The sequence below is a fragment of the Raphanus sativus genome, chromosome 2, assembly GCF_000801105.2.
Source record: "Raphanus sativus cultivar WK10039 chromosome 2, ASM80110v3, whole genome shotgun sequence".
In the NCBI taxonomy this organism is placed as follows: Eukaryota; Viridiplantae; Streptophyta; class Magnoliopsida; order Brassicales; family Brassicaceae; genus Raphanus; species Raphanus sativus.
Genome location: NC_079512.1, coordinates 1,391,544 through 1,406,893, shown reverse-complemented (window position 1 = coordinate 1,406,893; position 15,350 = coordinate 1,391,544). Strand labels below are relative to the sequence as shown.

The following is a 15,350-nucleotide window of genomic DNA, read 5'->3' as shown; positions in this document are numbered from 1 at the left end:
TATCTCATTTGCGTTTTGTGTAAGGAAAAAAGGTATTGATCATTTCAAAGTTTGAATTTTTATCACCCCCAACCAACAAGTTTTCATCTTTGTAGCCTTTTAATTCTGTTGATCTATTAATATCGTACATAAAAATAAAATAAGCACTTTTCAGATGTGTAACCAAGTCGTTTTGGCCTAATGGTAAAAGTGTTCCTGCTGGAGTTTTCGTATTGGGTTCGAGTAGCATTGACCATCTATGGACATCTTAAATGGCAATAAAATCCGGTTTTATGTGAACCTCGTAGAATTAGTTTTTGTGGCTATAAAGTTTTTGGATCCTGCGGTTATAAAAAAAATGTTTAATAGTCGGAAAACTCTTCATAATAGCCCTTACAAGATGCAAAAATTTCAAGATAGACTCTAGTAAACCGAGTTTGAATGTTAGATATGGTGACTATTGTATTATTGAAAAGTTGTATTATATGGTGGGGACACAACTGAAACAAGTCAAATTACGCAGATGAACTCCTCTAATCTTTCCCGCCACCTACCTCTATCTTCCACTAATCTCGCCACTTTCTCTCTCATATATCTCATGTTTTGTCATAATATAAACTCATTCCTAATCCAAAACTAAACTCATCTCTCGCTTCTTGTGAGCATTAACAAAAGCAACATGGCCATTATTGTCGTTGATGATTCTTTCAAGAGACCAGGAACTGTACCTTTCAGCTGGGAGATCCGACCCGGTGTACCCAAAACCCGACCCGAAAACACACCTCTACTCCAACCTCATAATAAACTCTCTCCTCTCCGTTTAAAACCTTTGTCGTCTCACTCTCAGCCGTTTCTCCCGCCGGCGCTTTCTCCTCCGTCTTCTTCTTTCATCTCCAAGTCCAAGAGCCGTTCTTCGTCTCCCCTCACTCCTTCCTTCTCTGCTCCATCGAAGCTCAAACCACTGCCACCGTCGCGTTCTGGATTCAACTCTCTGTCTCCGGGACCTTCTTTCCGCTCTTCCCCGCGTGCTTTCTCGGAGCGGTGGCAGCTAAACCGTCCTAATCGGGTCAGACCCGGATCCGAGTCGGAGCCCAGACCCGACTTTGCTTTTGCCGGACTCGGGTGTTTCCCGAAGCCTAAGTTCAGGTTGAGAAAGGACAAGAGCGGTGGTGGTCGGAGAAAAACCGGGTCGAGGTTGGAGCGTGGTTACTGCTCCGATATGGATACGATGTCTCGGTGGACTGTTTCTAGCCGGAGATCAGTTTCTCCGAGATGGGACTCGCCGAAGTCGTCGTTCTCTTCGCTCCAGTTCTCGCCGCGACTCGAAAACGAAGCTGAATGGGCCGGGTTTGGGCTATTTTGAAGACATTTCAATTAAGTGGGACGAGATTGGTTCTTTAGCCATCCGATTCCGAACCAACAGAAGGATAATCAAATTTGGGCTAAAATGTAATATTCTAAAATGTAGGGTCCTAAATCTTATATGTCAATAGAGTTTTCACACCTCAGTAGTTCCAATTTATATTAGAGTGAACGTTCGCATACTCGTTCAGGTTCGGATCGAGTATTTTAGATTTTCGTGTATTTTGGTATAAAGATATAGAAACCGTTCGGTTATTTCTAAACTTCGGGTCGGATTTGGATATTTTTAATTCGGGTGCGGTTATTTCTAGTCAGGTTTTTAGATATTGCTGACTGGACTGCCACTTGGATGATCAAAACGGCTGCGTTTTGATAAGTCGAAATTGTTTCTTCGAAAAATATGGTTTGATCGAAAATGATGATATCCAAGTGGTAGTCCAGTCAGCACGCCGTTAGGGGTGAATAGACCAAATTTGCGACCACATTTACATAATTCCCATAAAGTATAATTAATGTTTGAAATATTCAAAAGATCCCGAAATTAAGTGGAGGAAGATGATTTAATTATTGTTTTCTTCTAATTTTAGATAATTTTCTAAAGTTCCAAATTAGAATCTAAATAATTTGAATATTTTCTTAACTGAATACTGTTAATCGGCAAAACAATTATTAATCGTATTTGTTATTACTAATTAAATTAAAATTATCAGTCTAATAGAAAATGAATTTGGCAACTAAAAGATATTTTCAAACATGAATCTCAGCAATTAAAATAAATGGTAATAGTTAATGGAAATTAGGATCCTTAATTATCTCTTAATAAAAAAGCGAATGTTGCAGAAAATGATTACGGATTAACCAGCACATGATGGATCATGAACTGTTTAATTGTGAGGTAAAAGTTATATTAGATTAACGGTTAAACCCAACTCGGATGAGTTTTAAGGGCTTTGGTGGAAACCATATAAAACTCTTTTTCTTCGCCACATCTTAACTTGTCTCATGTCTCTCTTCAATGCTCAGCAAGAGCTAATTCTTCTATTTTCTCTCATTCCTATTGGCAGAGATCTCAAGTTTTTTCGTCTTCTTTGATACACCTTACATTTCTCACTTCTCTCTCTCCTCCATACGTTTTTTTTTTCATTTCAACTAGATCTCATGTTTTTCTTGGGTATTCAAGCTTTTGAGATTTCAAGTTCGGTTCTGAGTTTTCAGTATTCTATTTTCTTGGTTTTTCAATATTGGATTTTTCAAGCTTTTGAGTTTTCAATCTCAAATTTTTTTTTTTTGAGTTTTCAATCTCAAGATCCAATGGCGTTATTGGTACTTTTTAAAAACATTATTGCTTACGGATCGTTTAGTCCACAACTCAGTCCAAAAATACATACGCCAACTATTAATCAATTCGCATATTGTTTTCCAATCCGAGTAAGTTTTGTTCAAATGGTTTCTATTGGCTTAATTTTTGCATAAATCCAGATCGTTGATCCGAGTTGTAAGTAAAACAGACAGTAGAAAGCCACTATTTTCACCACTCGAATCAACGATCTGAATTTATGCAAAATTAAACCAATAAAAACCAATTGAACAAAACTTACCTCGGATTGAAAAATAATCGACGAATTCAGTAATAGTCGGCATATGGATTATTGGACTGGAATGTGGACTAAACTATCCATAAGCAATAATGTTTTTAAGTAACAACAATGAAAATAAAAAGCCATTGGATGTTGAGGTTGAAAACTCAAAAAAAAATTGAAAACTCAAAATCTTGAATGTTGGATTGTAGGATCCTAAAGTCTTATCAATAGAGTTTCCGCATCTCTGTAATTCCATATTTATATGTTGGATTGTGGTCTAAATAACAAATCCAAAACTCTGAAGGTCTGACTGAGGGAAGAAATAATGTAAGGAGTAAAACAGTAAAAGTAAAAAAAAAAAATATATAAAAAGCTTCTTCAGTTCCACAAAATAATAGTTTTGAGACTTTTTTCCTTTCTTCAGTTCCACAAAAATAATAGTTTTGAGATTGTTTTTCTTTGTCAGCCAGTTTTGAGTCTTATATTTGTTCATAAAATAATAGTTTTGTATTTTCAATATAAATTTTGAGTTTTTTGTCAGCTTTTTAAAACTAATTTGTCCATGTTAATTAAGATAATAATTATATAATAATTTTTATTTTGTAATTTATGTATTAAATATAATTATTTTGGGAAATGTAACTTTATTTTTAAATGATGTGAAAACACTAAACAATAATTTAAGTGCTGGAAACTAAGGATGGGCCTAAGGTGATTACTTTCTCTTTTAGGTATACTTGATATTGGGCTTGCATTGAATGGCTAATAAATTTTAGGACTTGTACTTGACTTGTCAAAAACAAATACTTGTTATTTCGATTACTTATCCAAAAATATGTTACATGCCTTATTCGAATACTTATAAATTATTTGGATATATTTCTAAATTTTTAAGAATTATTTGATAGATAATATTATATCAGAAAAGGTTATGAAAATTTGTTTTGTTTACTCGCCTTGACAAAAACAGTAAATTTACTTCAAAGAAAATATTTGCACTTAATATAGAAAAGGAACAAAATACATATATTTTGATATAAAAGTATTGTTTGCTTCTTACAACAAAGAAATATATGTTTAAGGCTTTGTTCTTATGGTTTAGTTATCTTTTTCAGTCCTAAAACAAGTAATGAGTAATATCAAGATGAGTTGTTATTTTTTTTTGATATTTGTTACTTGTCTTTTACTTGCAAGTAGTAAAACTTAATGACTTGATATTTGTTTTGACAACAATCCCCTAGACTATATTTGCGAAGTGATTTTGCCACATGTCTTCTTTACAATCAATTTCACAAAACAAATTTGACGTGGCTATTAAAATTGATGACATGGCTTCCGGAAAAATATGATATGGATAGTTTCATTTAATATTGATTTATATTTTTGGTAAACTTATTAGAATATGGTAATAATTCATATGTTACATTTAATATTGATATTTCTTTTTGGTAAACTTTTTTAAATTATGGTAATGGCTCATACATCGTCTATAAAATAAATATGTTCATAATAACATTTCAAATTTTGAAATATTATTATTTTTTATAATTAAATAATTTGCAGTTACTAAAACTTTCAAAAATTTCTACAATTTAAAATATATATATATATAAATAATCGTAAGATTATTAGTTTCTTATATATCAACAAATTTTATAAATATTGTTTAGGCTAAATATTTTTTATAATTATACAATTTTATATCATTTTTTAGTTTTATACCAATTGATTTAATATATATCAAATATATATTAAATTAGGTGTTTTACCCGCACTTGCGGACTTGATAATCTTATAAAATTTTGTAAATAGATATATTATAAATTCAAATACTAATATTTTACATATAATATATTTTTTATTTTAATAAAATATCTTTTATACATAAACTAAACTTGAAAACATCCATATATATACATAAAATTGTATACCTGGATTTATATTCATTTTTAAAATATTAAGAAGTAAAATATTTTGGATAACATAATATAGTATCTTTAAATAATTATGATTATAAAATTTATGTAATTTATTTTAAATTTATAAGGGATTATATGTTCTGTGATATATATATATATATATTAAAAATCTATTCAGTTTAATATTACCAAAATAAAATATAATATAAACATATACATAATATTTTAATATTACTAAACTAAATATAAGATAAATTTAACTATGATATTATCATTAGATTTTTTAATTATTCTTAAGATAACAATAAATTGTCAGCTAAATACATTGATTTATATTTATTTTTAAAATATTATGTTGTAAAATATTTTTGGATAACATAATAGAGAATATTTTAAGATAATGATGATTCTAAAATTAATAAAGTTATTTTTAAATTTATGGATAATTATATTATGTGATATATGTATATATATTAAAATATAACTACTTTATGATTACTAAACAAAATATAATATTAACATATATATATATAATATTCGAACATTACTAAAATAAATATAATATAAATTTAACTATGATAATATCATTAATTTTTTAATTATTCTCAAAATAATAATAAATTATTAGCTAAACCACTAAAATTACTTATTAAGATTAATAATTGATTACAAAATATGACTAAACCAAAAATTACAACCTAAAATTATGTAAAATATAATTAATATATAACATTACCAATTAAAATTATTAAGAATATGACCAATAAATAAATAACCTAAAATATGGAAAATATGATAAATAATCAAAATTAAAATTATTAAAAACATAACAAATAAGAAAATTACCTAAATTTTTGAAAATATGATAAATAAACAATAATCAATGACAAATAAGTCAAATCAATTCATAAATAATAATATAGATATTAGTAAAAAATAGTAAAATCTATTATATTTAATAAAATTTATTTTTAAATATAAGTTACATTTGAAAAATTCCTTACTGCACATTAGGGGTGGGCAAAAAACCCAAACCAAATCGAACCGAACCAACTAAACCGAAGTTAAACCGAACCAAACCAAACCGTGCTCTTTATGTAATCCAATTGATTCATGTTTTACTCAACCCGAACGGTTTGGTTTGGTTTGGGTTTAAACTGAACCAAACCGAACCAAACCGATAATCAATATATATATAGTAAAAATATATATGATATATATACATATGTATTAACATATTGTAAATTTTAGTTAATGTATCGTTTTTCATTTTTTCATAACTTTCATATCTTTAAAAAAAAATTATAAATACGATTCAAATAATACTATTATATATAAAATCATGTAGCATAAGTTTTTATATTCTCATTCTATCGTTTATGAGTTTATTACTTTTAATAAAAGTATAAAACTGGTGCTTTCATATTTTATAACCAACCCGAACTACACCGAACCAAACTAGACCATAATAATGTAAACCGAACTAAATCTAAACCAAACCAAACTGAACCGAACCGAATTAAACCCAAACCGAACCCAAACCAAAACTACTTTGGTTTTAATTGGTTTGAGTTTTATAAAAACCAAATTATCCAAACCAAACCGAACCCAAACCAAATCCAAAACTAAACCGAAATTTCCACCTTTACTGCACATGGTGCAGGAAAACACCTAGTGAATATTTGAAAAATCGAGAGGCGAATACGGGTCAAATAACAAGGCGAATACTTGTGCCCAGGTAGGACCGACTGATCGATCATAAGTGAAGGGCCGAATCTATCAATTCAAAACGTATATAGGGCCTAATTGTAATTCATAAAAAGTTAAGGCGTATTTGTACTGGTAACGGTATTCGAAGTTAGGACAGAACACCATGAAACTGTCCAAACCGTTAAGCAACTGCATTATCGATCAGCTCGCCGCCGCCATGATCCAAAACCGCCCATTCGACGGCGTCCTCGCCTCTTCAACAGTCTCGAACCCATGGAACCATCAGCTCGTCTCCGACATCCTCCGTTCTATCCCCAAATTCTTCTTCACCTCCCCACGTTCCATCGGTCGCCAAAAAGGTTTCCGTCACCGTTCACCGTTAAAACAGAGAAACCTCCGGGACGAATCAGTACGACGCCGTCTCGAATTCCTAGTTCTGGGTCCCGGCGCGTATATGGATCCCAAGAAAGCATCTCTCGGTTTGCATAAAGCGACGGAGTTCTTCTTTTGGGTCGAGACGCACTTCGGTTTCGAACACAGCGAGACCACTTGCAGAGACATGGCGTGTCTGTTCGCCAAAGGAAACGACTTCAAAGGTCTCTGGGATTTTCTCCGGCGAGTCTCGAGGCGTGATAACGGAGGAAGAAGTGTGGTGGTGACCACAGCGTCTATAACGTGTTTGATGAAATGCCTAGGAGAAGAAGGTTTTGTGAAAGAGGCGTTAGCTATGTTCTATAGGATGAAAGAGTATCATTGCAAACCCGATGTATACGCTTACAATACAATCATCAACGCTCTTTGCAGAGTGGGGAACTTCAAAAAGGCTCGGTTTCTGTTGGATCAGATGCAGTTGCCGGGGTTTCGATACCCGCCGGATGCGTATACTTACACTATTTTGATAAGCGCGTACTGTAGATACGGGATGCAGACGGGATGCAGGAAGGCGATAAGGAGGAGGATGTGGGAGGCTAACCGAATGTTTAGGGAGATGCTGTTCAGAGGGTTTGCACCTGATGTGGTTACTTATAATTGCTTGATCGATGGATGCTGCAAAACGAACAGGATTGGTCGGGCGTTGGAGCTGTTTGAAGATATGAAGAAGAGAGAGTGTGTTCCGAACCAGGTGACGTATAATTCTTTCATAAGGTATTACAGTGTGACCAATGAGATAGAACGTGCGGTTGAGATGATGAGGGTGATGGAGAAGATGGGTCATGGTGTAGCTGGTTCGAGCACGTACACGCCGCTGATTCACGCTCTTGTTGAGACTAGGAGGGTGGCTGAGGCTCGGGATTTGGTGGTGGAGATGGTGGAGGCGGGCTTGGTTCCGAGAGAGTATACGTATAAGTTGGTGCTGGATGCTTTGAGCTCAGAAGGAATGGTGGATACACTTGATGAAGAGGTGCATAAGAGAATGAGAGAAGGAATAGACCAGAGATGTAGAAGAGTCATGGAGATCAAACCGGTCATGGCCCGGAAAGAGGTGGTCCGAATCCATGACAAATGAAATTTTCCTGCTCAAACCTTGTATTGTACTATTGTAATACTTTCATGAATACTTTTATTACTTGTTCATGATAAGAAAGGAAAGAGAGACCAATATACTAGCGAGTTGCAATCTCATGAGCATTGAGCATGAACAAGCAGGGATTTAACAGTGTGAGGACATGAATCACCACCAAAGGTTTTGCTCCATACCGCTACAGAACACCTACTCTTTCTCAGACAAGCCTGCACAAATTCACTAGCAAATGTTATTTTGGGTCTTTACGATTTAAGCAACAAGGAGTAATTTTACGGGACCAATAGTAACTTACCTTCTGTACAACAGCTAAAGAGTTTGGTGAGTGACAGCTTCCAATAGAATGCCTCCAACAGTTTCCTTTTGGAGAACCAAAGCTTGCAAACAACACCTTTGAGATTTTCTTGCCGTAAGGACACTGGAGCTGAACCTTAGGCCTCCTGTCATACCGGTACTTTAGATGTGGGTGTTCAGTTTGGTTGTGGCTTCTTCTTTTCGAAGAGACCACTGGAGGAGGATGTGAACTGGAGACGTGACCACAGACTTCGGTGACTGACACTGTGTCTATGGTTATACCAAGAGGGTTCCCTTCTTTTTCTTCTTCCAAGATGACTAGTAGGTTACTATTGGGATTAAGAAAAGATCTCGGTACGTGGTACCTGAAAATAAGAGAACATAGCTTCAGAATATTACCGAGATTATTAAAAATAGACGAGTCACCAAATACCATACCATATCTGAGAAGGGCTACCCTTGGTAGTATGAAATGAGACCCAGTACCGACCAATACTCTGGCCATTCACCCAAGCTTCCCCTTTTCCCATTGATCCCAAGTTCAAAGCCACAGGATCATTCCCCTTTGGTGTGTCAAATGAAGCCTATAGAGATAAAATAATACCTTAGAGATTGAAGTTTGAGTAATATATTGAGCTGGTACTGTTTTCTTTTTCCAATACCTTGTACCAAGTTAGAGGCTGACTTTTGGAGCCTGTGTATTGCTTCCACTGAACTGTGGCAGCCCCATCATCAGTGTAAACATGCACATTCTCCCCATGCAGCCCAACCTCCGCAACGGTTTTGAGGCAATGTCAGTTAACATGAAGGAAATAAGTTCTAATGAAGAATCAAAGTCAGAAGTTTTACCTGATATCCCCAAGCATATTTGTGGAAGTACAGTGATTGTTTACCATTCCAGATCTTTACGCTCCGCGATCCACCAACTCTCCTTTCTAGATGTGCTCCTGAATTCTGTGTTTCCAAGAGAGACGACTTCAGAAAATAATGAACTCAAGATGTTTTTTTGATACTTGCTAAATATATGCATGAGAAGTACTCTGTTTGGACAAATACTCAATAAGTTAATGAGAAAAGATTGAGACTCACCGGTAATCCTACCATTACGCTGAGTAATGCGATGCTATTTGTGCCATTAACCAGTGACATATTTTTCTCTAGCAAAAATCTCTGCGCTTTGAAAGCTCCGTGCATAGAACCTAAAATGAACTCAAATATAAAAGTATTAAAATAAAATGTCAATGTGATTAATATTAAAAAAAAACTTTACCCTTGAGTAGTAATCCTATACAAAGCATACCTATGAGCTTCCCATTGACAAATGCATGTAGAACATGTCCAATGTGGTTGACTTTAAGAATTGATTCAGCTAGTTCAGGTTGTTGAAACCTGTATTGCAAAAGAAACATAATAACTTTGGAATCTCCAAGCCGAACCAGCCTAGCATATACTATTTAACTAATGGTGTATAACGTAATGAGATAAGATAGCTTTACCTAAATACTTGCCAAAGATAGTCAGAAGTATCTTGTGTTGTGTTCATGTGTTCAAGCAAATATTCTGATCTTATTGTCGTCTCACTGAAGCTCGGGATAGTTTCTGTGTATTCCTCCCACATGTGAGGAGAAGACAGTTTTTGTCTTGGTTCCCTTGTTCTCGTGGTGTATTGCGCATTAACCTATCCACATCAGAAAATATGAATGAATGCGTCACAAGAAAGCTGCATGAAACTATAGTCTTGATGTATGAGCTTACCTTGGCAGTATTGAAATCGACATTCTTGCAGTCTGGCAGGATACTAATAGAATTTGGAGACAGAGTGTATGAAGAATTGAGAAAATGCACAGTGGAATAGATCTTGTCTTGGTTCATAAGAAAGGCAGCGCATAGCTCCGCATTCTTCCCAAACACAAAAGCCTGTTATATTAAATAAGACATCAACACTGCTACAACATTCTTCATGATATCAAACCGATGAAGATGCTGTTGGAATTTTTTTACAGTTTGTAGCTTCCCCAATGATGTTGTAGAACGCAGTCCAGAAAGTAGAGGCTTTTCACACAGCTTAACTACAGCATGTAGTTCCTTAAGGTGTCCCCACTTTGGTTGCCGAAGTAACCCTGTAGCACCAACCCTCTATGTTATTTGTCAGATCAAGTCTAATATTGGGGGGTGAGAAATATTACCATATTCATCAAGTGGAGCCTGATCGTAATAACTGGTAATTACGAATTGCGAGGCATTTCTTCCGAAGTTTGTTCCTCCATGATACTAGAATAAGACACGGTATCAGTTTTTAACATTCATTTCCGCGTATATTCAGAAAAAAAAAGAAACAGAGAGTGAGACTACCATGTAGTAGTTTACGAAACTTCCATTCTTAGCGATGAATAGAGCAACCTGAAATGCTATATCCTCAGCAGACCTTTTCAGTGGTTCCTCACCAAATGTTTGGTAACTATACAAAGGAAGCAGCTCAAAGTCAATATTTATCTGAGAACTATAGGAAGTAGACAGCAATGTAGTTAATTTGAGTTGGGGACATACAAACTCGTCCAGTTCTCAGTCCATACTGGAGGTTTGCTTGGTGAATTAGGTCCTCTAAATGTTTCTCCGCATTGCCTCCCATTGCAAGCATTAATCTGACGCATCACAGAGACGATAAGATAACATAAATAAGGAACTAAAAAGCAGAAAAAAATATCACACTGAGGGAAAAAAACACAAATAAACCAACCAAAGGATCAGGGGCATCATCTTGCTTGCACATGACCCATGGAACTCCTGTATCAAGCTCCACAGCCAATTTTGCTGCCCATTTGACATATGATTTCCCTTCTTGTTTAAAAGCTCTAGCTACCATTCCATACTCGTTCTCAATCTGTTTTTCCGCCATAACTTTGATATCAGTAGTAAATACTTACTTCAAAGGAAACATACATGAAACCACAAAAAAAAGAAGTAAACCTGTGAGAGTATGATAGGCCCTCCTTGAGAAGCATACAAGTTCTCCGACTTCATCAACTTAACAATCATTTGCGCATATCTCTTCATGTGATACTGCAAATACAAAAAAAAAAACGTATCTTCTCCAAAAACCATATATAGAAGTATAAAAGCTATTTGAATCCACTCAAGTATTACCTTGAATGGCTCATTATCAGTTCTAAAGACAATCCCTGGAACATTATGCAACCAGAAAGGCAAACCCCTGCAGCCACAAGATTTGACATTTTTTACCACATTGAAAAAAAATCTCTAACGACCTAAAACCTAATGGCGGGGAAAAAAGCTTTACCCGTATGACCATTCACCTTGGATGAATGGACCAATCCGAAGACAGACATATAAGCCATGCGCTTGTATTACCTTGATGAACCTCACGATATCACGGCGTCCGCTGAAATCAAACTGTAGAATCGAGAATCACATCAATCGGTTACACTCATATACATTTGATCTGGATAATTAGAGACGGAGGGGACTCACTCACCTTGCCTTGTTGCGGCTCGTGAATGTTCCAGAACACGTAGGTGTCGATTACATCTATTCCTCCAGATTTCGCCTTCCCTATCAAATGCGGCCACATCTACGAGTTCGATTCCATTTAATAAGATGATGAGATCCCGCCAAATCGTAGAGGTGTTTATACTCTTATCAAAACGTTTGGGGTTAATTAAGTATATATCTAAAAATAAGAGGACTTGATATCGCAAATTCAATAAGTTCAAAACGGCCAAGTCGAGATAAATTAGCGAAAAGACGATTATATCCTCTTCTTCATCTCTAACGGCCTTCATCATCATGTATTTCGTTTCCGCAACCTGCCTCACGTGACTGATCGGCGCTATCTCGCCGGAGTATTACATAGATAAAAGCTTCGATGACGTCACTAAATTTCCGTTTACGTAGTGAATACGAGGAAGACGGAGAGAGAGAATGTAACCTGAGGAGTGCTGCGAGGATAATGGATTGAGCCGGAGAAGAGGATCTTATGCTGGCCGTCGATGATCAGCGATCTCCCGTCGAAAGTAACGTTTCCGGCGTCTCCGGCACCGATGATCGCCACGAGAATGAACAGAGCTAGTGAAGACGTAAACGAAGCCATTTTTATTATCTTCTAAAAACAGTAGTATTCGACTCGAGTATCGTCGTCGTCACTGAGATCTGAGAGGGTTTTAAGAGTGGTTTTTATAGTTGAGTGGCGAAACTTGTGCAGTGTGTATCTCACTCACTTTCGTCGATTCGAATTTTGTTTTTCTAATTTTGTCCAAAATAGGCGGTTTTATACGAACATTGCAGTTAGTTAACCCGGTTTTCTTTATTAAATTAGTAACCGATTCGAATAATAAACCGGATTTCTTTATTAAAGCCCATTGTTGGAGAGGCCCATAAATAGGCTCTAAAATAATATAATGGAGGCCAAACCGGTTTATAGTACTAACCCAGACCGGGAAATCATTTGGGTAGCAGACGAACCGGATGGACGGCGATCTTCATTCTGAACTCCGAGACCTGGGTTCGAATCTCTACAATGGAGACTTTTTATTGGGTCGTCGGACGCGTTTATATAAGGAAAAAAAAGTCAACGTGCAGTGTGAAACCACGTGTTGCACGTGCGAATTTTCCCGCACTAATACTCTTTTGTCTTCTTCTCCATCCATCTGATTTAACGATCTCGGATCCGCGAATTGAAATCTCCGGCATCATCCATGGATCGCGCTCTTACTTCCCGTTTCAACATTCCGTCTACTCTCTCTCCGAGAACTTCTCTGGCCACCGCTCGACGATTCGCCCCGGCGATCGTCTCCGCGAAACGATCTCGGATCGAGGGAGTGAGCGAGGAGTTAGATCAAGCTCCCGCGAGACGACGCGTACGCTCCGCTTTCGCTGATTTGCAGCTCCAGATCGATCACTGCTTGTTCAAGGTTTGCATCGAGTCTTCAGTACTTTATAGCAAAATCTTAATGAACTCGTTTCTAATTATATGAATGTGGTGTGGGCAGAAAGCTCCGATTGGGATCAGAACAGAGGAGGTAAGCTGTGATGATTTGAACATTGTTCTTCTGTGAAAAAGAAGACTCTAAAGTAGTTGTTTGAATCTTACTCTTGTGTGTGTGTGTGTGTGTGTGTGTGTGTGTGTGTGTGATAGTGGTATGAGAGAAACTCGAAAGGGGAGGAGATTTTCTGCAAGTGTTGGTTGCCGGAGGTCGGGGTGAAAATCAAAGCGGCGGTGTGTTTCTGTCATGGCTATGGCAGTACTTGCACTTTCTTCTTTGATGGTTAGTTAGTTGTAGTTTTTGTTCTGAGTTAGTATCAGTTTTTATTTTATTTTGGATTTTAGTACTAAGCTCTCAAAAATCTATTTAATATTTTAAATTTAGGTTTGGATTCCATTTGAGGTTTCTATGTTTTATTTATATTGAGTTTTATTTTTTTTTATTTTGCTAAAAATTTTATGTATTATCTCGCAATTATTTACAAAACCAGTTGTTTTATAAACGATCAAAAAAATATTTAAAACTATCTGAATTATTCAAAAAATCTAAAAGTTACTCAAACTATCTAAAATATCAAAGCTCTGAATAAAAACCCTCCAAAAATATTTTTAATTGTCTAAATTTGGATATAGTGTTACTGATTTCCAAAATACCTAGTCTTTAAGTCCCATCTGGATATTTCTTTAAAACCGGTTCCGATCGGATTTAAGTTTTTTTAGTCAGGTTAGGATTTCGGTTCAGTTAGAAAGGTTAATGCTATTGCCTAGTTGCATGTTTATACTTGTAACATAACTTGAAAGCTCCTCTTCTGTTGTATTGTATGTGTGAAAACTCTTGTTTTTCTTTCGTTACAGGTATAGCAAAGCAAATAGCAGCTTCTGGTTATGGAGTTTATGCTATAGACCATCCTGGTTTTGGCCTATCTGATGGTTTACATGGTCACATCCCAAGTTTTGATGACTTAGCTGATAATGCTATTGAACAGTTCACCAAAATGAAAGGTAAACTAAACTTTCATATGTGTATTGAATCTGCTTTTGGTGTGTTTGTTTTCTTAAGTGGGTAGTATTATGATTCTTAGGGAGACCTGAACTCAGAAATGTGCCCCGGTTCCTGTTCGGACAGTCAATGGGAGGAGCTATTGCATTAAAAGTTCATCTGAAAGAACCTCAAGCTTGGGATGGTCTTATCCTTGTGGCTCCAATGTGTAAGATCTCAGAAGATGTAAAACCTCCTAAGCTAGTCTTGAACGCGTTGATCCTGATGTCAACACTGTTTCCCAAAGCAAAACTCTTTCCAAAGAAAGACATGAGCGAGCTCTTCTTCAGAGACCCGAGTAAAAGAAAACTTGTAAGTCTTCTCAACAGAGTAGTTTCTGCATTAGCAATTTTAGCTGACGTCCTCTTTGATGTTTTTTTTTCTGTTCAAGTCTGACTATGATGTGATATGTTACGATGACCAAACGCGTCTGAAAACTGCTGTTGAGCTACTAAATGCGACAAGAGACATTGAGATGCAAGTTGATAAAGTCTCATTGCCATTGTTGATACTACACGGAGCTGCAGATAGAGTCACGGATCCTAATGTGAGCAAGTTCCTTCACGAGCAAGCAATCAGCGAAGACAAAACTCTGAAACTCTATCCCGGTGGCTACCATTGTATTCTGGAAGGTGATACAGACGAAAATATTTTCACAGTTCTCAACGACATTGTTGCTTGGCTTGACGCTCGTACAACTCCCAAGTAAAGTGAGAGCACATCCCAAAATTCTATATTTATTATTGTCTTATGAAACTCTCTGTGGTTAAAAAAAAAAAAAAAAAAAAAAAAAAATATCAATGGCCTACAATGAATACACAAACACATCGCTCTCTAAGATCCTCATGAGTTCGTTTTCTATGAGAGATGTTTTTAATTTGTCATTGAACAGGTCTGGTCCCTAGAACCGGCAAATAAAGCTATAATACATACTAAAATGCACATT

The 15,350-nt window shown here is 35.8% G+C and overlaps 4 protein-coding genes across 4 annotated transcripts; 3 read left to right on the top strand and 1 right to left on the bottom strand.

Moving 5' to 3' along the window:
• Positions 1 to 571: 571 nt before the first annotated feature.
• Positions 572 to 1,596, top strand: LOC108840826 (uncharacterized). Its single transcript, XM_056992437.1, has one exon. The coding sequence runs from the start codon at positions 659 to 661 to the stop codon at positions 1,340 to 1,342; it is 684 nt and encodes a 227-aa protein (XP_056848417.1). The 5' UTR covers positions 572 to 658; the 3' UTR covers positions 1,343 to 1,596.
• A 5,063-nt stretch (positions 1,597 to 6,659) lies between these two features.
• Positions 6,660 to 8,173, top strand: LOC108829195 (pentatricopeptide repeat-containing protein At1g77405). Its single transcript, XM_018602863.2, has one exon. The coding sequence runs from the start codon at positions 6,714 to 6,716 to the stop codon at positions 8,055 to 8,057; it is 1,344 nt and encodes a 447-aa protein (XP_018458365.1). The 5' UTR covers positions 6,660 to 6,713; the 3' UTR covers positions 8,058 to 8,173.
• LOC108829184 (beta-galactosidase 16) lies at positions 8,103 to 12,602 on the bottom strand. Its single transcript, XM_018602854.2, has 19 exons — positions 12,313 to 12,602; positions 11,860 to 11,955; positions 11,665 to 11,777; positions 11,511 to 11,577; positions 11,334 to 11,426; positions 11,104 to 11,247; positions 10,914 to 11,008; positions 10,719 to 10,824; positions 10,553 to 10,637; positions 10,368 to 10,486; positions 10,122 to 10,283; positions 9,863 to 10,044; positions 9,667 to 9,755; positions 9,456 to 9,565; positions 9,216 to 9,320; positions 9,029 to 9,136; positions 8,805 to 8,950; positions 8,368 to 8,731; positions 8,103 to 8,281 (listed from the first exon to the last, which is right to left on the bottom strand). The coding sequence occupies exons 1-19, from the start codon at positions 12,472 to 12,474 to the stop codon at positions 8,171 to 8,173; spliced, it is 2,457 nt and encodes an 818-aa protein (XP_018458356.1). The 5' UTR covers positions 12,475 to 12,602; the 3' UTR covers positions 8,103 to 8,170.
• Positions 12,603 to 13,031: 429 nt separating this feature from the next.
• Positions 13,032 to 15,350, top strand: LOC108819347 (caffeoylshikimate esterase). The gene is made up of 6 exons (XM_018592364.2): positions 13,032 to 13,294; positions 13,373 to 13,402; positions 13,519 to 13,648; positions 14,221 to 14,367; positions 14,448 to 14,716; positions 14,796 to 15,350. Exons 1-6 carry the CDS (start codon positions 13,079 to 13,081, stop codon positions 15,111 to 15,113), a joined length of 1,110 nt encoding a protein of 369 aa, XP_018447866.1. The 5' UTR covers positions 13,032 to 13,078; the 3' UTR covers positions 15,114 to 15,350.